The following is a 26,062-nucleotide window of genomic DNA, read 5'->3' as shown; positions in this document are numbered from 1 at the left end:
TATATAAATATTATACAATAGAAAAATTTTTTGTTTCTGGGTTATCTCGAGATGATTTCAGGGCTCGGCGCCCCTGCGGCCCGGTCCTCGACCACCCCTCATTGTTACACACCTCCAGGAAGCAGCCTGTAGCAGCTGTAACTCCCATATACTTATTTACTGCTAGGTGAACAGGTCCATATGGTAAAAGAAACTAACCATTTGTTTCCGCCTCCACCGAGGATCGAACCCAGAACCTTAGGATTGTGAATCCCGAGTGCTGTCCATTCTGCTATCAAGCCCCCGACGTGTTATTTTCTGATTACTTATGGCTCCAAAGCATAGAAAATGGCTATCATTTCCAAAAAAACTTTGCTTTGTCGCCAAAGCCTCAGCCAGCTTAGAGAAGACGTCATGAAGGTACTGTACTTTAAGATTGTCGACTCCTTACCCAGAGGTGTGACACATTGTTTCCTAAGTTGGCAGCCTTCAGGTACCTTCAAGACATCTTCCCTAAGCTGTACAAGACAAAGGTTAAAGATAAATTTAAGGGAAATATTATCCATTTTCTATACTGTGAAGGCATAAGCAATCAGAAAATATCACTTACTAATATTATCACACCTTGTAACATACTACTGTCCGTGCTCGCTAATCTGAATCATATGGACCCCCCCCCCCATGCTTGATAGCTAAACTTGAAAGTTGGCAAACTTTTTTACTGGGAAAGTCTAAAAATTAACAGTCATAAATTTGTTGTGCCACAACCAACATAATTCACATTTCCACATGCAACAAACAAATTTACATGGTCAGGGAAGGATCTTCCTATATGTACTCAAAAAATGTAATTTTTTGTAAAAGAACTAATTTCACCTTGCCTTGTTGGAGTTCATCAGTTTGCTTAATGAAGGACTTCAATACTAGTCATTTACATAACCTTACAAGACCAAAATTATTGTACATGAGCATGGCGACTCGCAGCTGAACAGCCATTTTCACAAAGTACAATTATTCAATTCTAATATTTATTGGATCTCGTAACATGCCTCCTCTTAACTCCTCCACGTCGACTTGGTGCTGCTATCCAAGATGGTCTTAGCAAAAAATTATCAATTCCTATTAAAGCAGAAATGTTGGAAAAAAATATTTTTTATAATTATAAAAAAAAAAAAAAGAATAACGAAAAGGTGCAGTGGAATCACATGAGAGAAGAGAGCAGATGGCTGGGTATATTGACTGAGCCTGGACAGGTCTGCTTGAGGTCCATTACAGAAAAAATCCCATATTTTAGCAGGGAAAGATACTGTACGGCCTGCACATACAGTTTTTAGCAATTATTATTTATCAATATTAGGTACCATATTTCTATATTTTATTAATGCTTTTTAATGTAATTTGTGTCATCAGTATAGGTCCCCACATTTCACTGAGTAGCCCAATAACAAAATCATGGTAACCCAAGTTGGCTTCAAGTTACTGAGTAAACACTCCAACATGAATACAGTATATTCCGATTTCTTATCCAACAGAAATTGCAGAATCTGTGGATTTATTTTAAAACCTGGTAACACAAACTTACCAGGTTTAACATGGTAATCTGACTCCCCATTTGGGTTAAAATGACTAAAAAAAAAGGAAAAGTTCAAACATGATATCTCGTGGATTACTCGAAGTTTCTGGTTACTGAAATGCAGATTACCGAGCTCTTTCTGTACAGTATTGTACTTCTTTAATGTAGACAAATTTATATTTACTTTTATGAACTAATTTGTAAAGGTTCCAAAATGTTTGCAGTAAAGCCTGTATAACCAGACCACTCATCAGACAGAAAGCAGTTGGTGTTAATAGGAAGATTCTTTCAATACACAAATGCACCTTACTTACAATAGTAGATCGATGAAATAATGTGATAAAATTTAAATACAAATTAATACATATACCATTAAACTGAAGAACAGTTTTCAACTAAACATTGGTGTAATGAGTGCACTAAAGCTGTATTGTTTTTATGGTAGTTCAATGTACACAAAGTACTATATATGGATTGGTTCATACAAGAAGCTAAGTTGAGAAGACTAGAAAATGGTGCTAATCTGGTCCAGGATAGAAATAAGATATGTACAGTATAATTAATTTAAAGGACTTATCACGACCCAACTATCAATAGAGAAAACGAGGTACAATATATATAAATTAGAGGTTCACTGAACTTGACCGTCCTGGACATTAATAGTGACAAATGTGCTAGACAGAAAGGTATTATTTTTAGCTAAACAAACACTCAACACTGACAATTAATTGACAAAGAAAGGCTCACATTTCCATAGCAAAGAATAACTAGAGTAACACAACCCAACATCAAACACGACTGAGATGGAAGATTCAAACACACAAGTCCGAACCAGGTGCAATAAACGAATGCACACGGCTAACGTTATTAACTCCCGTCAGACGTTGCTTTTAAACCAAGGCCCAAGCACTACCTGACTGTGAGATGACTGGAAAGGAGCCTGTTTTAGTAGAGCCTGAGAAAAGGAAATCAAAAGTCAGGGAAAATAGTCTTGAACCAAAATCAGAATGATATAACAGACAGAGGAACAACCAATGTGGTGAAAACAATTAACAAATGTAAAAAGATGATGAAAACTACACAATGACCCCTCACAAAATAATTGTTCCAGAAAGAAAAAAGAATACTACTTAGCTTAAAAAGAGCCAAAAGGTCCCCAAAGAGACATCTGCTGTCATGATAAAATGTGCACCAGTAAGATGAGCGGTGGTTCAGTACCCTGGGTGGCCTTCTTGTTGTTGATGAACAGTGAGTTGTTCACTCATTGTCAAATATTCCTGCATTGTTTTCCTCATTGATTTTTGTTTAATTTCTTGAATTATGTTCAGAAAAAAAACATTCACTAAATTTCTTACAATACATGACAAATGATATATACAAGTACAATACCTCTCAAATGTTTCCTTGGATGCCTGAATATCAGTCAGTTCTTGTTTAGCATGAATCCGTCCAAAACTGTCAATACAAGCCTTGGCAAACTCTTCCAGAACAGCAACAAGATCTGTAAAGATATATTTAAAAAATACAGCATACAATCTCTCATTTCAGATGTCCTCAAGTACAGTATTGAAGGATTCTTAAGCAAAACATGAAAGATTTGCAGAAGAATTCCACTAGTGTGAGTGGTCATGTAGTTAGCAATAACTTACCCCAAGAAACAAATATTCATGGGAGAGAATGATGAGTGCCACAGACTAATACAAGTGAAAATTTAGCTAGGAGGAATCAGGAATCATAGGTGAGAGAAATACAAGTAGAAGAGTGTGAATAGAGCATTGAGTGCAGGATGGGGTGAGGTGAGGTACTGATGCAGTGTGGAGAGCCAGGGTAAAGAGTGCAATTAAACACTCAAAAGAGAGAAGATCATATTTTAAGAAGTACTTAAAGAGAGGTCCATCATTATTATAGCACAATACAAAATGTACAAAAAATCTTAATTACTAAAAAAATAAGAAAAAAGAAAAAAAAGAGAGAGATACTATAATGATACTAACATTACTATTAATGAGATACTAACATTAAAATTAAATATTTTATGAAAAGTATACCAGGTTCAACCAGATTGTACACAAATACAGTATTGTAAATATCATTATACTACCTCTATATGAATGTAAAGGAGATAACCCATGACAAAAAATTCTGCCATCATATTTAATTACTTACTATTGTTGAGTTAATCATTTATCATAAGCAAAATGATTATCACTGAATCCATTTCTAGACATTACCAGATAAAATAGAAGCAAAGTAGTGGATTGCTAGAGACTTCTTTTGAACTGTGCCATGAATAGATGTATGTGCATTGTAGGTTTACATATTACATTGCCGGCCAATATATAATAATCACTTTGTCAATTATGTGTAAACAAGAATTATTCCATTCATTGTATAAACTAAAGTGAAACAGCAAACACATAAGCACTAACATAATCCTCACAGCTCTCTCCTTGACCTGGCTTGGCCTCTCAGCAATATTTGTTGCTACAGTCCATGGGCCAAATGACCCCCCTAACCTGGAAAACTTCCGATGTGTACAAAAAATACTTTAAGATATTTACGTTTTTTTTATTTTCCTTACCATGTGCATGAAATGCATCCTTCTATAAGAATTTTTTTATGCACAGGCAGATGCAGCTTTGATCATGGCCACATTTCAAGGGTTAACATTGTAAAATACAATACTGCAAATATTAATTGTAGGTAGAAATTCAAATCTCTTCATAATACAGATAGGAGTCCGTCCCATATGATCCAAATTAGTGAGCCAAGACAATATAGAATTTTTAAAAACTTGAAAAAAAATAATTTAATCTTTGTTAATATGTAAACCAGTTTTGGTACTGGTCATAAATAGTAATAACAAATAATAGTACTTTCTAAGAAAATGTATTTGATTTGAACAGTGTACATATAAACCTGCAGCTATATTAGGGCAGAGGCGGCAAGACTGGCTTTTCAGCATAGCTGAGAATGTCAGAATAACAACATGAAAAGGAGAATATTTTTACTATTTTTCCAGATCATTGTAACTTTTATCACCTCTCAAGAGGTTGAAAACAAAATCTGCAGGTTTAGTAGGAAAGTGAATAATAAACAAAAGATCATACATTTATATGGCATTTCTGTACTCTGATCAAATTCAAGCTATACAGTATCTATTTCTGAATATTAAGACACTAAACAGCAAAAGTATTTAACAGTATATTTTACATACAAATTTGACTTTTTATAAAATACGCTACCTTACCTTGAGGTTACCTTGAGGTGCTTCCGGGGCTTAGCGTCCCCGCGGCCCGGTCGTCGACCAGGCCTCCCGGTTGCTGGACTGATCAACCAGGCTATTAGACGCGGCTGCTCGCAGCCTGACGTATGAGTCACAGCCTGGTTCAGGTATCTCTATGCTATGGTCACAGGTCACAGGTCACAGGTCACAGCCTGGTTCATCAGGTATCTCTATGCTATGGTCACAGGTCACAGGTCACAGCCTGGTTCATCAGGTATCTCTATGCTATGGTCACAGGTCACAGGTCACAGCCTGGTTCATCAGGTATCTCTATGCTATGGTCACAGGTCACAGCCTGGTTCATCAGGTATCTCTATGCTATGGTCACAGGTCACAGCCTGGTTCATCAGGTATCTCTATGCTATGGTCACAGGTCACAGGTCACAGCCTGGTTCATCAGGTATCTCTACGCTATGAAACTAAAATTAAAAAAAAAAAAAAGATACAATTAACAACTTACTTTCTGCATGTTCAATATTAGGGCTGGCATGTGAAGTTGCTTTGGCATATAGAAGAAAAGCAGCAATGTAATGAGCAGCAGACGTAATAGTGGTGATGAGGTATGGGGCAGAGTAGAAGCTGTTGATGTATGAATCATATGAACTCCAAAGCTTTTCCAGAGCATCCTCCACCAGTGCTTGGTAAGCCAAAGTGTATTCTGTAATACAGAACATAAAATTAAGATTAACATGTGCTGCAAGTTTAAGCTTAATTTTGAAATTGTCTGTTCTTAAAAGACAAAATTTCCATATAATAATAATAAATCAAATTTGTGATGCTATCAACTTTTAACAGCAGTTTATAAGTTATCATGTACTGTACTGTCTTGTAACATGTAACATTATATCTACTGTATTTGGTTCTGAATTTTAGCTATGCCATAAAGCAATCACCATTGGACAACTTCTCATGTCAAATTACATTTTTTCAATACAAAAATCTATGAGAATTAGGTTCTGCTTATAAATTGCTATAATTACCATAATTTGATATTTTTCTATCTATTATTACTCAATAAGATAATCATTTTATTATACCAACCCATCCTTCAAAATGATGGTATAGCAACTATTTGCTCAAATGTAAAACATGGACTGTTGCAACCAACAAAGTTCATATTACTCAGTATGTACTATTAATATTGCAGAGGGAAATATTAATAGTACATACAGGAGTAGTTTTCACAACAAGTTGTCAAAAATAGAGAACATTGTAATATATCATGTGGATAAAATTAAGAACTTGAGCAGCAGTAATGAAAACTTGAGAAACAAGGTTGTAGCTCTGGAAGGAGAAATCAAGGAATTAAGCATCGATAAGATAGAAGAAATCCACAAGGGCCGTGATGAGGGTTTGAACCTACATCTGGGATGATCCCAGACGTAGGTTCAAACCCTCATCACAGCCCTTGTGGATTTGTTCATTTGATGCATCACACTATTGTGATTTCTGTGTGTATGGATAAGAAACTCCAGGAAAAGTCCTTGAGGAGGAAAATAAAGGATTAAAAATAGCATTGAAGAAGTTAAATAAAATCAAGATATTAGTGTATATGAAAATATAAGCAAGGAAATTCAACAGGAAAATGAGGTTTCATCAGAAAAGATGGAGGTGGTTATACAAGGTATAGGAAAGTGCAAGGAGGATAAGCAGCTAAGCCTGCACAAATGGCCAAAGAGAAAAAGAAAGATTAGAATCAGTTAAAGCAGTGACCAAACAACAACAGGGATCTGCAAGATCTATTCCTAAATCTTTCAGCGAAGAGCCAACACTTTGTATTACAGATTAACAAAGATAATCCAGCAAAGCATGACCCTGGAACCTGCTAATATCATACATGGGGTTTATGTATATATGGGCCGTCAGGAAGAACTAATGGAATATGCAAATATAAACACTCCAGAAACTGCAGAAATATCCTAAATACAAGTACAGTAATGAAATGCCCCTTTATGGGGGGCCCCCTTCTGTGGCTTCCCAGAGCTTATGCACTGGCACCCCAGACCACTACCATTTCACCAGGCATCTTAGGATTTCTTATGGTCTACAGAAAGCAGGTACTATAATCATGCTCATTCCACTCCTCCCAGTGGCTCTCCTGAGCCTCTTTCCCCATGGCTCTCCTGAGCCTCTTTCCCCCATGGCTCTTTCTATGATGAACCCTGTGACAATATCATAATAGTGTACAGAAAAACCTGAAAGAGAAACATTAGATAATGAGAAGAAAAATCTTATGAGGCTTACCTGTGAACATTAATTTTCTGGATGCTGGATCCAAGCAGATGTGGGAACATTTAGAAATAATAATGAAATACTTACCCCCAAAACCACATCAGCAGGCAGAGAATGAGGAAAGGTGGGAAAAATCTGATCACCAGCATTTGAAGAAAAATTAGAAGCCTCAGGACTGGAACATGGCTGTAGACATATTAAAAAAAAAAATGCAGCAAACTGACAGGTCAAGAAACTGAAAAAGAAAAAACAATGACCAGAAGGATAACACTGCTACCTCACTGGAAGCTCGAGTTACTTGCAAAATGCCTAAACAGCATCCACTGAATGATGAAGCTGTATAGATTGTCACAAAACAAGCAGACTCATTCATGGCCAAAACAACAAGAAGCCATTCAAAGGAGTAGGGCATAGAGGAATCCCACATGTCTGCATGATGCAAGAGTAATGGCTAGAAATCAAACAGCTGTTGCTAGAAGAGCAATTCAAAACCATTATAAGGATAAGCAAACAAGATCCCAGACAAAAACCTCAATGGCTCAGGAGGAACAAGAGGGGCCTAAGAGGACAGAAGGCCCAAACATACTCAACAGGGCCGACAAAAAAGGCAAATATGACAGCATCCAAAAGAGGCCCAGCTAAAGTCAAATGAAAAGTGGAGGCTTAGACAGCATGAGACGATCAACAATGAAGAAACCCATCCAAAATGCAAGCCAAGTTTGGGACTGAGCAATGATCACAAGCCATGAAGTATGCTGCATGATAAGGGAAATAACACAAGAATGAACTAAAACTTTGAGCCTGGGACATAGCCGACAAATAGGACAAAAGACAAGAAGAAGCGAGTTTGAACAGAACTACTTTATAAAAGAATCCGATTTAGGATCTTCTTGACAAGAGGAAGCATGTACCTTGTACTGCAACCACACAGCCAGTAAAGAAGAAAACTAGAATGATCTTTGAACCAAAATAGTAGAAGGATGAACAGTAACTTACAATCATCTTGAAAAGACAAAATGAGATAATACAAAAGCCTGGCCCAGATACAACTGAATGAACCCACAATTGAGAAAGGCAGCTGTAAAGGGAGTCAAGATTGAGTTAATAAAAATATCTTCTACCTTAAGATACAAGCAAACTGGCAAAGAGACTATCCCTTAAGCTGGAATAGGTGAACTAAGGTCCTCACTCTGACATTTACAAAGTCCTGAACCCATTACCCGATGCCAGAGGAAGTAAGCCGAGGGATCTTGTCATCAATCAAACCAAAACCTGAACTTGGAGGAGGAGGAAGAATATCATTCAAACTTTCACAACCCTTAAGCACTGAAGTGCTTAAGGGTTGACTAGGGTTAATCAAACACACCAAACAGAAGAGAGGCAATCCTGCAGAAAAAGTAGTATGGATCAACAATTCAACACTTGACACAGTAGGATCAGAATGCAACAGTTGACACCTCTGAAATAAAATCATACACTAAAACAACCACTTGAGACAAAGGGGCCCGCAAATATGCTCATTGAGATTAATAATGCAGGAAACTCATAACTGGACCATACAAAAAATTAAAATCCAGCCACAGTAGCAAAATAAACATTCTTGAGAGATGCCTGTCAGATGTCAAAGGCACTGGGCGAGAATTTGAAGGGTTGAGTTGCTCCAGATCCTGCGCTGCTTGGTGCTGCCATCTGGTAGCAGGAAGGCAAAGCAGCATGTGGTGGCATTTTTGGGGAGATGCAGTGAGATAGTTTTGAGTTTTGTTTAGCATTCAAATCTGCAAAACATTTTCTTTGCGTGTGTATTTTTTGTGACTCGACCTTTTTATTTTTTTAATCCTGCTTCTAAGAGGGAAGCAGGAGTATTAGTACCTACTCCTGGTTGGCTATGGGAAAGTCATATGTCTGGTGAGATGGTACTGGCCCACAGGTGCCAGTGTATAAGCTTTGAAAGTCAAAGAGAGAGCCATCCCACAAAGAAACTAGACCTTCAAGATGGAGTTTGGGAGTTAAGAGGAAAGCCTGTCAGTGGTAAAAACTCCAGAGACAATTTATGCCTATATCTGGTGGGCAACTAAGTAGCTCCCTGATGCTACAGCTTGGCAATGACTAAGCCTTGGGGATCACATCAGGCCTCTGAAGGCTCACAAAATGTTAGTTTAGGTATGATTACACTTCAGAAAAAATAAGGCACTGAATAGTATGAAATGTTTCTTAATGAACTTAGTTGCTGCAATAACTAGTATCCACCCAAGGCACAATAAACACACCAGGCTCTCAGTGACTTGCATCCCACTATGGCAAGAAACTTTTCAAATGATCTTGCCACTAGGGAGAAAAGACAGTTAACAAATCAATCAACCACATAAAAGACCACTTGCTATCATACAAAAGTGCAGAACCATATCAATCGACACCCCTTTCCAGTGATAATTGGCATCACAAGTACCGTACAGCCAAATATCTGTTATTTACCAATTAAGCAACTACCCACTATATCAACCACCACCAGATGGCAACACCAGCACCACAATAGACTCAGAGGAGCAGGCAACACCCCCACATAAAGCCCAGGCCACCCAAACATGCATGGAAAAATCAGGACTGTAAAAGCAGGAACAGGAGAGACGGGTCGCACAGAAAGGGGCACGTCAATACCTATTCCTGAGCAAGGCACCTTTTGAGCCAACTACCCATCAAGACCTTAACGGATGGAAAGCCCCAAATGGAATATAAAATAAGGGAAGACTTACCCAAGCAAGAAAATGCAGCCAGTCACGGTTGCCAAGGGAAGACCCCTGTGGTCCAGGGTCACCCCCGAAGGCAGGCCCAAAAGCTTACCTTGCGAAGAACAGGTAGCATCTGAAAGAAAGAAACATTAAAACAAGAAGCAAGAGACTGCAGAACACGTCAGCAAGGTACCAAAGGAATAGCCACCAGACAAAAAAGCAAGGACTAACGAGGCCTGCATGAATAAGAAACTGGCCACAAAATCAAAACTGAAAGGAAAAAGGGATGCCACGTGGTCTAAAACACTCGTCTGGATCAATACACTCAATCAGAAGACCAAAAACACCCACAGAATGGGCCAACATTCTCCTAAAACAATAGAAGAGGAATAAGAGGCCCGGCCCCCAAACCATTAGACCTGGAAGCTGTATCACAGGCAAGTCTTCAGGTGCATAACAACAGAGGAAAAAAAAAAAGACAAACCACACTGGAGATGAAAAAACAAGGAAACACCAAGAGAAACCAAAAAACTCACAAGACACACAGGCTCAGCAGAAAAAATACAACAAAAGAGGTCTGAAAGTATTTTTTTTTAATCGGCTCCTGCTTGAATCATTGATAAAAAAAGCCTTCCATTGAATGCCCTATTAACCAGTGGTATTTATTTAGCAGTAGCATCTTCAGTAACACTTTTTTTTTTACAAAATTTAAATGGCAGCTCATGTGAAATTACTATGGAACCTTCATTATTTGGATATCCGCTTTCTAGATTCTCAGATTCTCAGATTCTTAATGAAGATGTCCATCATATGATAGGTTGAAATACAAATTTGTCAGTGAAATTTACTCATAGAGCATGGGAAATATTAAGGTATGAATATAACATCCAGGTATAAGTTAGGCTACTGTTGAAAACACAGTTTCATGGCTTGGAGTGTTGGAAATAAGTTAGATGTAGTGATATCTTTTTAAAGCCAGGTTTTCCCCTGAAGATGTCCGTCGTATAATAGGTTGAAATTAAAATTTTGGCAAGTGAAATTGGTCATAGTGCATGGGGAAAATTTGGGAATATAGGGTAGCTTTTTTAATATAGCTATGATTGCATTTTAACAAATTTATAGATTAATACAAAACTAGGGAAAACAGTTTCGTGCCTTAGAAAAGCTATTGAGCTTATTTATAAACATTTTATTGCACTTAAATTTTTTAAGTTTAACATGAAAATTATGTAAAATTTGGGGATAAAAAGCCAATCTAGATTTTCGAGCTTGCAGTACCATATAACAGAACCTATGCAGATTACAAGCAAATTAAAAATATGGGAAAATTTTAAAATAAATTTAGCTGTTATACTTCATACTTTTACTTGGGTGAAAAATCCATTTTACAGATTACTCAAGATGTCTGGCCAGGCCCCACAAGGACAGATCCTGCATGTGCCACTTCTGCCATAAAGAATGCACTTGTTACTGCTCACAACTACATCAACTATTTTAAGAAGTAACAAACAGTACCAAATAAACATGAACATCTTGTCTACGAGTTGGTGGAGCAATGTCAGGACAAGACAGGAGACATATCACCCATACAGAGGTTAGATGAGGACTGATGACATTCCCAAGTTTATCAAATTAGTATTAACGAGTATGATCTACAGTGAAACAGTTAACTTTGGCAGAAAAAATCATGTTGAACACAAGTTGGGGATGTCATAGGTTCCTATTCAAATGCCACAAGTATGAAAGCAATCACGAACTAGACTAACCATCATGGAAAAGTCATGTATTTGGCCTGCATTCATAATGCCATACAAACAATGACAGGCAAGGGTTGCCAGGCCTAAATAACAAAATCACAGCACAATAGCTATACAGTGAAGTCATGGAAATGGTCAAGAGAGATTCTATGCAGAGAATCTGCATAGAATTTTGAATGTAGCCAGACTTCAGCACCGAGGTCAAAGTCAAAGACAGTCCAAAAATGCACTGTCAAGTCAGTGGCCCTACTCAAGCGCATTTGCTATTTGATGGTGAGAAAACTCTAAGGGCCCTCAATCTTGGACAATTTGCACCAGAAAGGTAAACCCTAAAACTAAGCTTAAGCAGGACAAAATATTCAAAGGCACACAAACGACTGAACACTACAGTGTGACGTTGACACTAAAGAAATGAAACCTCCCATGCACAAAAACAGAGTGTCAAAGAACAACCAGTTAACAACACTGAATCAACCTCTACATAGCTACATAGCTGGGACTAGCATGTTTTTGATGCCAGATGGCACAAAGTGAGATTGCCATCTCCCAAGATCCAGATATACTAGCTGTTTCTCTTACCTGATGGCAGACGTTGAAGAGTATAATTGCTAGTTACGTACAGTAGTTTCGCAATAACAATTAGACACCTTATAGTGATCCTAATGATCATCCAAAGGGGGTGACAGTTGCTTGATGTGTTCTTTGGTATCATAGCACAAGGTGTCTCTCAGTGATGTAGTGAGGCATGCTCTCCACTGTGCTCCTCGCTCCTGGTGTACAGGATAAGACAGTTGGAAAACTTACTTGTCTCGGTGGACCTCAAAGTCACAAAGAGCTTGGAAGTGGTAACCTGGGTGAACCCATGGCTGAGGCTATGGGAAGCAATCGAGGAGGCCTTGCTCAGAAATCATCACCATCCACATAATAAGAATAAATGAAGGAATTTGATTTGATGAAATGCACAAGATGAAATGACCTTTTTTCAACAGCCTAGGTATCTCCTCGGTGCATAGGCTGTGTACTAGAGAGACATCTGTAAAACTCCAAGGCCCTTGGACTTGTGCAAGCCTACACTGAAATAGGCCTAACCTAGCAAATACCTTGATTAGCATCAGTTGTGCTCACAGAGGCAACATGGAGAAGAAACATTCTTTGATCTGACCCTTGGGGTGAGAAGGCTTCACTTCTCCAGCTCAACCAGGGCTTGGAAAAGAAGGAACTTGATGACAAAAGAAGTACCCAAGAACACACAGGTGTGGCGAGAACGATCAATAACCGGTAATGAGCAACCAATGCCCGATTAGACTGCCAGAAACCCCAAGCCCAAATACTGGCCATAGATACATTAGCAAAAGAGGCAGTAATAGTAGCATATTTCGGCACATCGTGTACATGCAGATAGTCGTCATATCAGGCTGACTGAACTTAACTACATGACGGAAAACCTGTGAAGGCTTGGCCTTAGAACTACGTACTGTACTAAGGAAAACTGGATTGACAGTGTGCTCCACAGCTTGGGAAGCATGAGCAGCATGCAAATTATGCCACATAAAGGCAACGAATCAGACAGCATGGTGTACACTCAGCCCGGACATAACCATCCACCCACCAGAGGATAGCAACGAAAAGCAGAGGACTCATTTTTAGCCAAAAGGAACGAAAAAGGCTGGCAACAGAATGATGCTCAGAACAAAAGGAACAAATCCCCATTTTTGCAGTGACGAGCGTAAAGTTTGCAAATATGACTATCAAAAAGCCACCTTGAACTAAGAACCCTCAGCCAAGAGGAGCAGAAGAAACCGAGGACATGGACAAAAAGGAAATACTGTACAGGCATGGTCCAACATAGCTCACAAAAGTGTCAGTCCTTAGAGAGAAGTTGTGTGGTACCAGGCACATGAATGTTGTGTGCTTGGTACCAGGCACATGAATGAGTACCATAAGGCAGACTGAACTCCAGGATGACCTAAGCTGCCACCTGGTGGTGCACTTCGGTACTAGCACATCGTATGTCACTGGGTAAACTATCATTTGCCTTGATTCCATATTTTCTCTCTTTAATAATGGTATGTTTTACTCTTTTGTTTTGCCTGTACTCTCTATGCAATTTTACTCAGTTTTCAGTGGATCTCATATCCCCCCCCCCATGCTTCCCTGGGAGTTTTGTGGATGTGTCTGTGGTACACAACTAATGCACCAAAGAGCTTCTGAGGGCCACCTCAGAAATAAAGTGATAATATCTTTAGCACCGCGAAAAGTGTATAAATTGGTAAATCATTCACAGAAAATCCAATTTTATATTTTACAAGATTCCAATTACAAAAACTTTCCTTAACTTTATTTTCACATTAACATTAGCACACACACACACACACACACCCATTTTCATTTTTTTTTATAAAAAAAAGGTCCAAGAATTTTTCCTTTTCTCAAAGTTGGAGACAGGTGAAGCAACAGTTGCTAACATTTTCATGAAATAAAAGGCTATCTTCTATTGCTACTTAATATGCACGAGGTTGCAATTTATTGTTTCCATAGTAAGTGGTTGACCTAAAGCCACTTCCATGAATTCCAGAGTTAAGTAACAGCAGTCCCAGCAGTAGATGGTAACACAGATCTATACCGTATGTAGATGTACAAACCAACATGAATATTTGGAGTGGCAAAAAACACTTTAAAAAAGAATGCAAGCTGAAATGAGAACAATTTGACTAAGAGCATACAAAAAAAAATCCTATGTTTTTTGTTAAAGGAATGAACAAATGAATAAAGAAAAACCCACCTGGAGTACATTTCACATTTGCATGAGCCTCGAGATCAAAGTGAGAAAGAGAGTGTGTCACCACAATCAGTGCTCCGTCTACAGCTCCTTCAACACACTTGTGAACACCAGTCTCCCAGTCACTCCGAACAACTGTCAGCTACATGAAGATAAAGGCAACTGCAATTAATTTTATCAAAAGATTTCAAATAATCACTAACAAAAACAATATCTTTAGGTTAATCTTCCTACATGATATCTTCATAAAACAAAAATAATACAAGAACTTAATAGAGAAAGAGAGGATGCTTGGACCTCTGCAGAAGACTATAGTTTTTTGTTTAGATTAAATAAGTGCAAGGGCAAAGTTGCCTTATCAATGCAAAACCTTGGAATAGGGAAAACATCAATAAATTTAGAATAAAGTTTGAGAAGTTGTTCTTGTATAATTGAAGGTCAAAGATATCTGGGAAACCTTAGGGTAATAATTCTCATTTAACAGGACTGTGGGTGAAATGGTTAAAAATGAAGTTACAGAAATGAGATTATGACCAGAAGATCCTACATGGACCGAGACAAAATGGCAAAACATCAGAAGAAAATAATTAAAGATTTTGTACAGAAGTTTATCCAGATAGAGATGCTAAATGCTTCATGATCTGGGTCAAAGTGAGCAAGAAACACTGCATGATGGGTCAGTCATGTGGTGACTGAAAAACATAATTACAAGAGTGTAAACATAAGAGAAACAGAGAGCACAAGTAACTGAAAGACAACAAATCTCATGTTAACTGAAAACACAGAAGCTAATAAAGAAAAGGTTCCATAACAAAGGAAATTAAGTAGGTTAGAAAGACCTATTTTAATTGAACCTGTTTTGGCCCCTCCTCCCTCAAGTATAGCTTCCAGAAAGAGAAAGGAATCAAATATAAACACAGTAGATCAACAGTATAAATATAAACGTTTTGTTCTTACCTGGTAAGTAGCCTGTTGAGATTGAGTGTCCATTTGTGTGTTAAGCTTTGATATAGCATCCTCAAGGTCTCTCACCTGACCCGTCAACTGATCCCTTTCCGCTATCACTGCTAATAGTTTTTTATTTAATGTTTCTGCCTCCTGAAAATGCACACAACAGAGAACTTAAATTAAATTAGTAAGTGCCTTCTAGTTTTACTAAATTGCCAATACTGGCTGCTTATTTCCTTATAATTGATTAAAATGCAGTAATACTAGAAGAATTTTTTTAAATGAAACGTATATTTACAAAAAAAAAAATTTGTTAATATCTATCTGCTAAATACCTACACATAAAATGGATCTTTAATTGCAACATTTTACTTTTATAGATATTACAAAAATCTGAACTATTTAAATATATCCCAGGTACTTATAAAGCCTAACCTCCTCCTAAATCTGTGCAGGTTGCAAAAAAAAAAAAAGTCATGCACATCACTGATGTATTGCTTAGTCAGAAGCCTTTGCAGTGTGATATTAATAATTCTACATGAAGTAATCTAATTTTGAGAATAGTGAAAACATTCATGAGTTAAATGATCTTACTCATAATTTTAGACCTAAATGTTAAAACAGCAGGGGGCATTTGGGCCTTTAATGTGGAGAGCTTTCTGGTAATGTGGAACATCTTACAGAACAAATAAAGTTTCATGGTCAATTATTATGTAACAATTATAGCTGTGGAAATAATATTTTATGAGCTTTTACAACTTTTTCTGCTTAACTCTCAAAGTGAGACTATCATCATGTGTTGATCATCTAGTGTAATGCAGTCATCATTAAGTGAAGATCTACAACTTGCATTAAACATGCATGTTGTCCATATGGCTCCAACAGCTCAATGGTGTCTCCAATCAGTAATGGGTGGCAATCTCAAAAGGAACCCCTTCCCATCTTTTTATGCTTTTATCAATTCATATTTTACATCACATGAGAATGCATAGTTTTTAAGCAACATTTTAAACTTCACTTAGCTCTTGAAATGCACATACCATCTTACGATCTACAGTCCATGGTGCACATAACATCCTAAGATGTTTTAGGTACTTTGCAACATTTGAAACTTCTGGCTGGTACACTGTTCCCAATCATTATTTCAAGCCTCCAGTAAACTTTGACTACAAGAAAATAGAGGGTACTTATACAACTACACAAGTCTCAGGTGCACCCCCAATTGAATTATTGTATTCAAGCATGGAGACCATCAGAATCACAGCTGCTTTGGAAAAGTTCAACACCAGGGGCGACGAAAATCATTCTTGAACTAAATCGACTCTCATACCAGGAATTGTTGAGTTTTCCATTACACTACTATTATCTTACCTGTTCAGCCATATGGGTTACATTACGATGAACCTGCTCATTTTGTGTCATCTGAGATTGTAATTTGTGTAAGGCAGCAGCAAGTTCATCTTTTGACCGCTGGGTGGAGGAATGTGCTTCCTGCTCCACGGATAATTGTTTATCAAGCTCAGCTTTCTGAAGAATAAAAAAAAATCATAGATCATGCATATTTTCATTAGTATTTTATTCCTAAATAAATTTAGAACTGCTACAATTTATGGGCTATAAAAAGTTCTAAAAAATAATTTAATCTGATTTGGTGTTTCAACTCTATGATGCGTTCTATATGCATATACTGTACAGTATTATCATTACTCCATTCCCACTTTAATAGCATGGGAAGGCTATTAAAGAAACCCATAAAGCTATTAAAGAAAGCCCACAAAAAACAGTAATATAGTAAATGAAGGTTATAGATACTAATAAAACATTAAACATGTCACTAATCAATTCATATTATCTTTTGAAGTAGCAGTCAGGTCATAACCTAACGGTCCCGGGTTGGAATCCCATGACAGGACAGAAGTGTTTGAAAACATATTTTCCATTCATCGGATGCCTCTGTTCACTTCGTAGTTAATCGGTTCACAGGAGTTAAGTAACTGTTGTGGGTTGCATCCTGGAGGAAGATCTTATCAGGCTTCCTGTCCCCAACCATGAGATACCCGAAGATGAAACCTCGTGCCTTGTGCTGGTTCCTAGGATCAATGTCCCCATGGCCCAGTCTCTGACCAGGTCTCCCAGTTGGTGGTCTGGTCAACCAGGCTGTTAGAAGCTGCAGCTGCTCACAGTCTGACACGAGTCACAATCCAAGTCAATCTGGTTGATAAGGCATCCTTTAGAGGCATTTATCAAGTTCTCCTCTCAACAGGCTCCATGTTTTCTGAGATACATAAATAAGATGCACATTCTAAGTAAACATGGAGAGCCATGAAAGAGAACTCTAGATGATAGTCAGGGTGATTGTAAGTCAAGGCAACTGAAGGATCAGGATCACACAATGCAGCTGGCATAAATGCAATCATGAAACATAAACAAGGATAAATAAAATTAGTACTGCAGGCCTCTGCATGGGACAATGCCCCAGAACAGCCTAAAAACCAGTTAGTTCTGCATCAACATCAAAGCCCAGATAAAGCACACACACCTCTCTTGATAGAGAAATCATTGCTCTAAAGTGATTGCATAGCCAGTCAGGAGTCCCTGGGCTGCCACTTAGTGGAACATGTAGGAGGATGGTGAAGGGAAGTTGCCTGTGTTTAACTATCAGTTGGCATGTTTTCAAACTACAGTAATCTGCTCCTAGTTTCTATTGTGTTGGATGCAGTATCAACCCAGATTGTACACACAGTATATATATATATATATTGAAAACATTAAATCTAGAAACTTGATTTAATGCATTTGTTCTGATGATCAAAATCTTTCAAATCATTCAAAGTTTGTTAACACTTAATTATGGATTTTCAAGGACTCACTGTGTACAACAAATACTTATAATCTATGACATATTTCAAGAGATTATGCTAGATTACCCCTCTGATGAGATTTATATGTTCATCACGCAGCTTCTGATACACATCTTTCATTTTGACAAACTTTTCTTCTGCTGAACGTCGTCGCGTTTCTTCATCAGCTAATCTAGTTACAGCTTCTGCACTTGCTGCTGCTGCCTCCACTTGTGCCATGATTGATTCCTTGCTCTGTCTTTCAGCCAAAAGTTCACTATCCTAGTCATGTAAAGAGAAAATGGCTAAGTTAATTAGAAATATATAAGAGTTCAGCAACTTGTAAAATGCCGATTTAACATATACTGTACATAAATGCATTAGTATTATCTCGGTGAAACAAAAGGTATACATAATGATAATATTATAGATATTAAACAAATTTCACTCGTCTATTCAGTCTATTATTCACCATGGCACCAAATGAACCAGGCCCATTGACTTCATGCACAAAGTTCTTTCTTTAACTTAAGATTTTTTACTGTATTAAATAACTCTGAAACTCATTCCAATAAATAATTAAGATGTGATTTCATGGCCATTTTCAGAATAATAATTGTGGCACCTCTACCGAGCCAAATTCAAGCATCCACCAAATGAAACTCATCGAAACTCACCACTTTGAAAATGAAAACAATATTCAAGAAGATATGGCTACAAATTCAGAACTCTTCACTTTCAATATGAAAATTAACCATGTATCTTTCATAACAGGCCTATTCACCTTCCCAATGCCCAATTGTTTCCATTAACAATCTAGATAATGTACAGTAGTTTGATAACCATTTTCACAATAACATTTCTGGTACTTCCACTGACCTAAACTTTGACCTCCACTTAATGATACAAAAAAATACAGCATAAAAAACCGAAAAAACATGATACTGAATACTGTAAATTACTGAATTTGTAGAAAAATTTCTAAATTTGGAGGGTAGATCCTGCAGCTAAATTTGGTCACTGTTTGAGGTATGCATTATAGGGAGGTCTGGATTTGGGAGGTGCAACTGTATTTAGTGCAAGAAAAACAAATACAATTACTCCTTCCACACAAACTGATTAAACTCAATCTCCACTCTTACTATATTCTCCCTACATGTATCATATATGGGGTATAATTGCCTAACCTCTCTCAGTGTTCAAATGTGAACTTAATAAGCACCTTCAAAGGATACCCAATCAACCAGGCTGATTGTCAATGTCAGTCTGCAAGCAGCCACACTGAACAGACTGGTTGATCAGACCAGCAACCAGGAGGCCTGGTCAGTGACTGGGCGGCTAAGGGGACACCGATCCATGAAATCATCAACAGGTAGCAAAATTGTTCACACCTAATTCTCACTTCCTCACACACACAGGACCAAAGAGCCAGAGCTCAACCCACGTAAGCACAACTAGGTGAGTACACACACACACACACACACTGAAATTTATCTACCATTTCATCATTAACATTAATTTCATACACAAATTTCTTTTCTCTGCTGGAACCCTGGATGACCTAGGCTGCCACCTGGTGACAATCAGGTGCAACAATTTTCTGCAAGCAGTAGTTTGTTTTGTTACATTTATTATTTCTACTGAAGATTTTTTTTTTATTATCTCCAATCCCAAAGCTTCCCTATCACTTCAGAGTGCACCAGATTCTGGTCCTGGCTCTGGTGCATCTGCCTATGGAATGACTGAGCCAGCTTGGGGAGCTACAGAGGACGCCTGCCACCTAGAGATGCTTGGAAAAGATCAGCTACACGGTATAAACAGTGCTCCTGAACTAATTAGCTCAAAAAAGCTTCAGCAAGTCTAACACAAACTCTAATGTATATCTTGAAAACTAAAAAAAAATTATCTTTACAATGACACCACTAATTTTGAAGAATCAAAATTAAAACCAAGTTGTTAATACCCCTCCAAACTTTAAACAAATTAATGGACCTATCTTCCAAAAGCACGTTTCATCAACAAGCTCAAAGTAATTCATTTTGGCAATGATTTATTAAAAGTTTGCATACAGCAAATGACTTTGCTGATCACTGCATAAACCGAGTACAAAATAAACAAATTTTTACCCTAACATCTCAACTGATTTTAGTGACACAGATAGAACATGAGGCAGATGTAAAATTTATACTCATGAATAAAGTAGACAATAATTTATAAACTTGTGACTAGTCAAACTCCTGGACACTTGAAGGTCACCAACCTTGCAAAAGGGTAAAACTGGAATTTAGCTAATCATATACTGATCGAACATTTAAGTGAACACAAAGATAATTTGTTTAAATCTATGACATCTTATCTGTATCTTGAAAATCCAGTAATATGAGTGAAGAGACATGGCTAGACATTTTCTACAAAAGGTGATGAAGTTAATGGCCAGCCAAGGTTCAAGGTTTTCACTTTAAGACCGCTAATTTCATGTGGCAACGAGGTGTGAAATATTTTATTAGGTGTGAAATAAAACTACAATCCTAGTGATGCATTATATTTTAATTAACGATCCATTCATAGTTCATGAAAATACAATTAAGCTAAATAAGTACAAGATAAAAACCTGGTATAATTAAAAAACATCCAAACTTACCAGTTCAGCTATTGTAGATTCAAGGTCATTAATACGAAGTCTAAGCTGTTCTTCATTGTGTGTAGCATGAGACCGTGACTGCTGCACCTCAATGCGCATGGCTTCCAATTCCCCATGAAGAGCATCAATGATTGACTCCCGCTCTGCGACGACCTCAGCAAGAGACCTACGTATAAACAAAATAAGAATTTACCACTTTTTTATAATATGGATTACATCAGAAAAATAGACAGCTTTAAAGGTGATGTGTTTTCTTAAAGTCAAATTAAGGAACCAAGGGTTTCAATAATGTAGTGCAGTATGATGTTAAATTACGACAATAAAAAAGTCACTGAAACTTTTACCTTTCTCTGCATGCTCAAATACCACAGGACTAAATCAGGGAAAACGTAGTAGCGTAATAGAATGTAAAAGAAATAGCCCAGGGAACCTTGGTGCTACTACTTGGTGGAGATAGCATACTGGCAGTTGGCAAGAATGATCCTATGTGGTCACTGGGCATATTATATATGTACCTGATGGTAGTCATTTTTAAGCAAGACTGATTATTCTCTAGTGTATCCCTATCATCATCATGACTACAGAACTGTTTAAAAGGCTCCCAGTGGCACTTGTGAGCAAACAATAGGCAACAAAGCTAACTGAATACTTGCACATTTTTACACTCCACACCTAGTCTTATGAAATGGTTGGGGTGCTACTGTGAATGATTTGCTAGAGTACAGTTATGATGGTTCTCTATGATGCCAAGTAAAAAGATAGAGTGAATGGAGTTGGGTAATTTTTAAACCTCTTGGTCCTTAATTTCCTATACCAAGTACTGCACCCCTATATACTACAGACTGATGCCTCTCCACCTTAAGAAAGTGGGCAACAAAGTAATAATAATTCCGACCATCCTCCTAAAATGATAGTACTTATAACAATTATTTGTTCAAATGTACCAATACGTACTGTTGGACCCCAAAAGTTCACATTTTGTATTACCAAATATTATTCTATTAAATTGGAAATGAACATAAGGAGCTTACCCTAACCAATCCAAGCAATCCTACGCCTAATATTGTACACACACATCCTATATTTATGCCTAGGAATGGTTAAATTTTTTTTTTAGTTTTTTTCACTTCATAAAATTAATGTACAAAACATTCATTTTTTGGGTCCAAGAGTACATATTGGCTTGTTCAACCAAATATGTACTCTGGATTGTAATACATGTGTACTGTAATTACAATATAGTAATTACAACTGTACAGTGGTACCTCGGAATGCGATTGTCCCTGTATGCGAGGTTTTCGGAAGGCGAGGTGTATTTACTCCAAAAATTTGTCTCAGAAGGCGAGGGTTACTTCGGGAGGCGAGTTTGGACGCGAGTTTGTTGATACGCGTACAGCCGACCTAGCGCGTTCGTCGCCCCTCCGCCCCTCAGTTTATTATTGTCTCGCGCTCAGTGACTACCCCCACATCAATTCTTCTCGCGGATTTTCAGTGTTTTGTTGGATTTTTGGTGATTTGTCTATACAATTTGTTATTATATATCTCACCATGGGTCCCAAGAAAGCCAGTGGTAAGGATAAAGGCCAGAAAGCTCATGTGAGGATGACAATAGAGGAGAAACAAGAGATCATTCGGAAGCATGAGAACGGTACACGTGTTGTTGAACTTTGTAGGCAGTACAACAAAGCCACATCAACAATATGCACTATACTCAAGAAGAAAAATAAGATTATGGGTGCTAAAGTGGCAAAAGGAGTAAGAACATTAACGGCACAAAGACCACAAATACATGAAGAAGTGGAAAAGTTGTTATTAATTTGGATACACGACAAGGAGTTGAGGGGTGATAGTGTTTCGGAGGCCATTATTTGTGAGAAAGCCAGGGTGTTGCACGAAGACCTTCTAAAGAATACCCCTGCAACGAGTGATACAGATAAGAAAGAGTTTAAGGCAAGCAGGGGCTGGTTTGAAAAATTTAGAAAGAGAAGTGGTATCCATAGTGTTACAAGGCATGGGGTTATGTGATGTGATTATGGAAGGGGACTCCCCTTCCAAACAGTAACTCCTCTCCTCCTCACCATCTTCCATACGCCTACAGCACTCGACAGCAAGGTAAGTAATAACTGGAACACAGTTTTGTAGGTTTATTTAGATGAATTAGGTAAATTAGGTATAAAAATTTAGTTTGATGTGGGGTTTTTGGGGTAGTCAGGAACGGATTAATTCATTTCCCTTTATTTCTTATGGGGAAATTAACTTCGGAATGCGAGTTTTCGGAAGGCGAGGCGTCTCCAGGAACGGATTAAACTCTTATTCTGAGGTATGCCTGTACTGTAATTAAGGAGGATGGGTTGTAATACTGTAATTACAAAAATTAAAATACCTGTAAATGAATACTTACCCATTGTGAGAATCAACATCAGGATGTGGTGGTATAGGTGGAGGTTCAGGCTCTGAAGTATCAATAAGAATAGAGTCCGATATATCAGAAACATCAGGTTGTTCCTCTACCACCACCACTGGAGTTTCGTGACACCGCAATTCGGCTTCAATCAAGAAGTTTGGAGCATCCTGTGTGAAAAGTTTATTATTAACGTAGAGCTAAGATATGCTAAACACTGCTGAATACTTGTTAGTTTACAAACTATGACTTATTCACCTCCAAACCCCAAATTCACACTCACATTCCATACATCACCCACTCTCCAAGGTGAACCAAGTCAAAGGTGTCTGCAGTGGCTATTAAACATGGGGAAGTACATGTTTTTTATTCACTATAGTGCTGTGAGGTGCTTAACTACATGTCACTTTCCAGATCCATATACATCAGACCTAATCATTTATACGAGTGTCCTGATAGTATAGTCGGGTTCGTTCTCGACTCGCAATCGAGAATTCTGGGTTCGAATCCCAGGCAGCACAGAAATGGTTGGGTGCATTTCCTTTCACCTCATACCCCTGTCCACTTAGCAGTAAACAGGTACCCAGGAGTTAGTCAGCTTGTTATGGGAATGCATCCTGGGGAGGGTTAATAATTTGACCTTAGGGTAGGACCTCGGCATAAGCCTAACATGTACTGTACAGTATGTATAATCTGGCTTCCTGTCCCCAGACATAATGAATTATTATTATTATATACTGTACTACATTTGTAAATACAGAACTGTATTTCCTAAATTGCCCAGCAAAGGTACACATTGTATTGAAGAAATAACTGGTTTGTGTTTAATTTTCATAGTTGCCTGAGTGTGTAACAGAGCATTTGGGGCAATCTGCTAATACAGTACTGTAATAGTAGATACTTTATTGAAAGGAGCCCTGTTTTACTAGAAAAGTAAAGCCATAGCTTGATGTATAGCATTCCTGCCTAAATTAATGGCACTGTAAAGATGAAAGTGGCAAGACTGCTTTTTCCCCAATCATGAGGTGACATCATGTCTAGCTAAGCCAATCTGAAGGCTAGATGTGCAGATGAGGAATGGGATGCTAGTACGAGGTAGTGTAGGACATCAGATGGGTAGACTGCTGAAAGATTTACCCGTGAAGAAGTGGAAGGCCACGTTACATACAATGTACGTTGAGGTCGATGCAGCTTGGACATTATTAATTAACTTCTCAGAAGAAGCAAATTAAAGTCTGGACCAACCCAGATGTTGATGGTGGCAGCAATGTACTGTAATGTTGGCATTGTGTTTTTTTTTAATCTGAACTGAATATTAGCACAGTATGAAGCCATGTTTGATGCCAGAGATTATAGTACAGTACACGTATTCATAGGAAGCACAGTACTATACTGGCATCAATGGTACAAAGGAAAAAATAGTTAATATAATAAAAATTGTTATAAAATCACACTTCTCTCCTGAATACTTCCCTTCTCATTCATGCCTGATTACTAAAGCTGTTTTTTAAGAGTACTGCAATCCTATTGGTTTTACCTTTTTTTTTTTACCCTGGCACTAACACCTTCATGACTGAGGAACATTACATTAATGCCACCATTTTGTAATACTGTACATCTCTACTCTCCTTAAAATAAACTGAATATTACCTGAGGCAATGCAGGCACCTGAATGAGCCCCTTGAAGTATTGAAGGTTTCGAGTGTTGTTGTAGAACTGTTGGAGCTGCTGGAATTGTTTGTAGAACCTTGTACGATGGCCACTGAGCATGTCCGTAGGAAGAGCTGAATTGGTATAATCATTTTTAAGTACCAGTACCATAATATGTTAATTAACAACCTCTTTTAGTTAAACCGTAGTTCATTCTAATTTTGTATTCCGTATTTATGGCATCAATATTAAATACATTCAGCAGAAAATTAATATAGATAACAATGCCATTCTCATCATTGGTTTTCTTGAGTATTGTACAATAACATGTTTCCAAAAACAATATGCCCAATTAAAGTTATCCAGGCAAGTTGTAACAGCAAGCCAGAGTCAAGATATGCCCGAGGCTTAATTTCTCTACTGGCTGCTCTAAGATACTACAAGAGTGCCCCCTCACACAAACTCTGCATTACTTTTGTATGTGACACAAACATGATCATTCATTCCTCCCGTACCCCAGCCTAAATAATGATAGTACAGGCAGCCAGATATGGTCTGGCTACCTTAATTACTAAAAATGCAGCTTTCCAATTTCTATCTACAGTAACTGACTTTGGAATGACATTAATAAAAATATTAATTTTTTTGTAAGTATTAATGCCACAAAAATATGGAATACATCTAAGCACAAATGCAATGAAGGAATAATTTAAAAGTTAATACTTATGAAATGATAACAGACCGATGGACCGCTTCATAATTTAATACAATAAACCAACTTTACCTGCATATCAAAACCTGTTATACTGATGACAACTTCCTTATGACAATGACATTGACATTGACATACTGTATATGACAATGACATTAAAATATAAGACGTCTGTAAACAAAATTACAACAAATACAAAGCAAAGTAAAATTACAGGGACGATTAGCGGTACTTGATAGCAAAGCAATTAAATAATATATTCAAAGAAAACAAAAATTGTATTGAATATGATTCTAGGAGCAAGCAGATATTGAATATGTAAATCATCAATGAAATCAAATTAAGAAATCCTTTTGCAAAAAATAATTAATACAATACACAATACACGGTGCAGATAAAAAAAAAAAAAAGTATTTTCAGCAAAGAAGAAATAAAATCTTAAAAAGCATATATATAGTAAAGCCTCATTTGAACAATTCAATTCAGCCCGTGGCATAGTGAAAATGTTTCCTGGGCTGATGCCTTTTTATTGACATGT

The 26,062-nt window shown here is 37.5% G+C and overlaps 1 protein-coding gene across 2 annotated transcripts in view; it reads right to left on the bottom strand.

The window, feature by feature from the left end:
* The window catches only part of LOC123762921 (Huntingtin interacting protein 1), a 52,169-nt gene that overhangs the window by 10,206 nt on the left and 15,901 nt on the right, over nucleotides 1–26,062 (bottom strand). For both annotated transcript variants that reach the window (XM_045749703.2, XM_045749704.2), the window contains 9 exons: nucleotides 24,813–24,946; nucleotides 23,163–23,332; nucleotides 20,762–20,927; nucleotides 18,208–18,402; nucleotides 16,652–16,807; nucleotides 15,290–15,430; nucleotides 14,336–14,474; nucleotides 5,299–5,496; nucleotides 2,942–3,053 (listed from right to left, as the gene is read on the bottom strand). In XM_045749703.2, coding sequence (XP_045605659.2) covers nucleotides 2,942–3,053; nucleotides 5,299–5,496; nucleotides 14,336–14,474; nucleotides 15,290–15,430; nucleotides 16,652–16,807; nucleotides 18,208–18,402; nucleotides 20,762–20,927; nucleotides 23,163–23,332; nucleotides 24,813–24,946 — 1,411 coding nt within the window. The remainder of the gene's footprint in view (nucleotides 1–2,941; nucleotides 3,054–5,298; nucleotides 5,497–14,335; nucleotides 14,475–15,289; nucleotides 15,431–16,651; nucleotides 16,808–18,207; nucleotides 18,403–20,761; nucleotides 20,928–23,162; nucleotides 23,333–24,812; nucleotides 24,947–26,062) is intronic.

This window comes from Procambarus clarkii, chromosome 47 (genome assembly GCF_040958095.1).
Source record: "Procambarus clarkii isolate CNS0578487 chromosome 47, FALCON_Pclarkii_2.0, whole genome shotgun sequence".
In the NCBI taxonomy this organism is placed as follows: Eukaryota; Metazoa; Arthropoda; class Malacostraca; order Decapoda; family Cambaridae; genus Procambarus; species Procambarus clarkii.
Note: the sequence above shows the minus strand (reverse complement) of the source record. Positions and strands in the feature narration are given on the sequence as shown.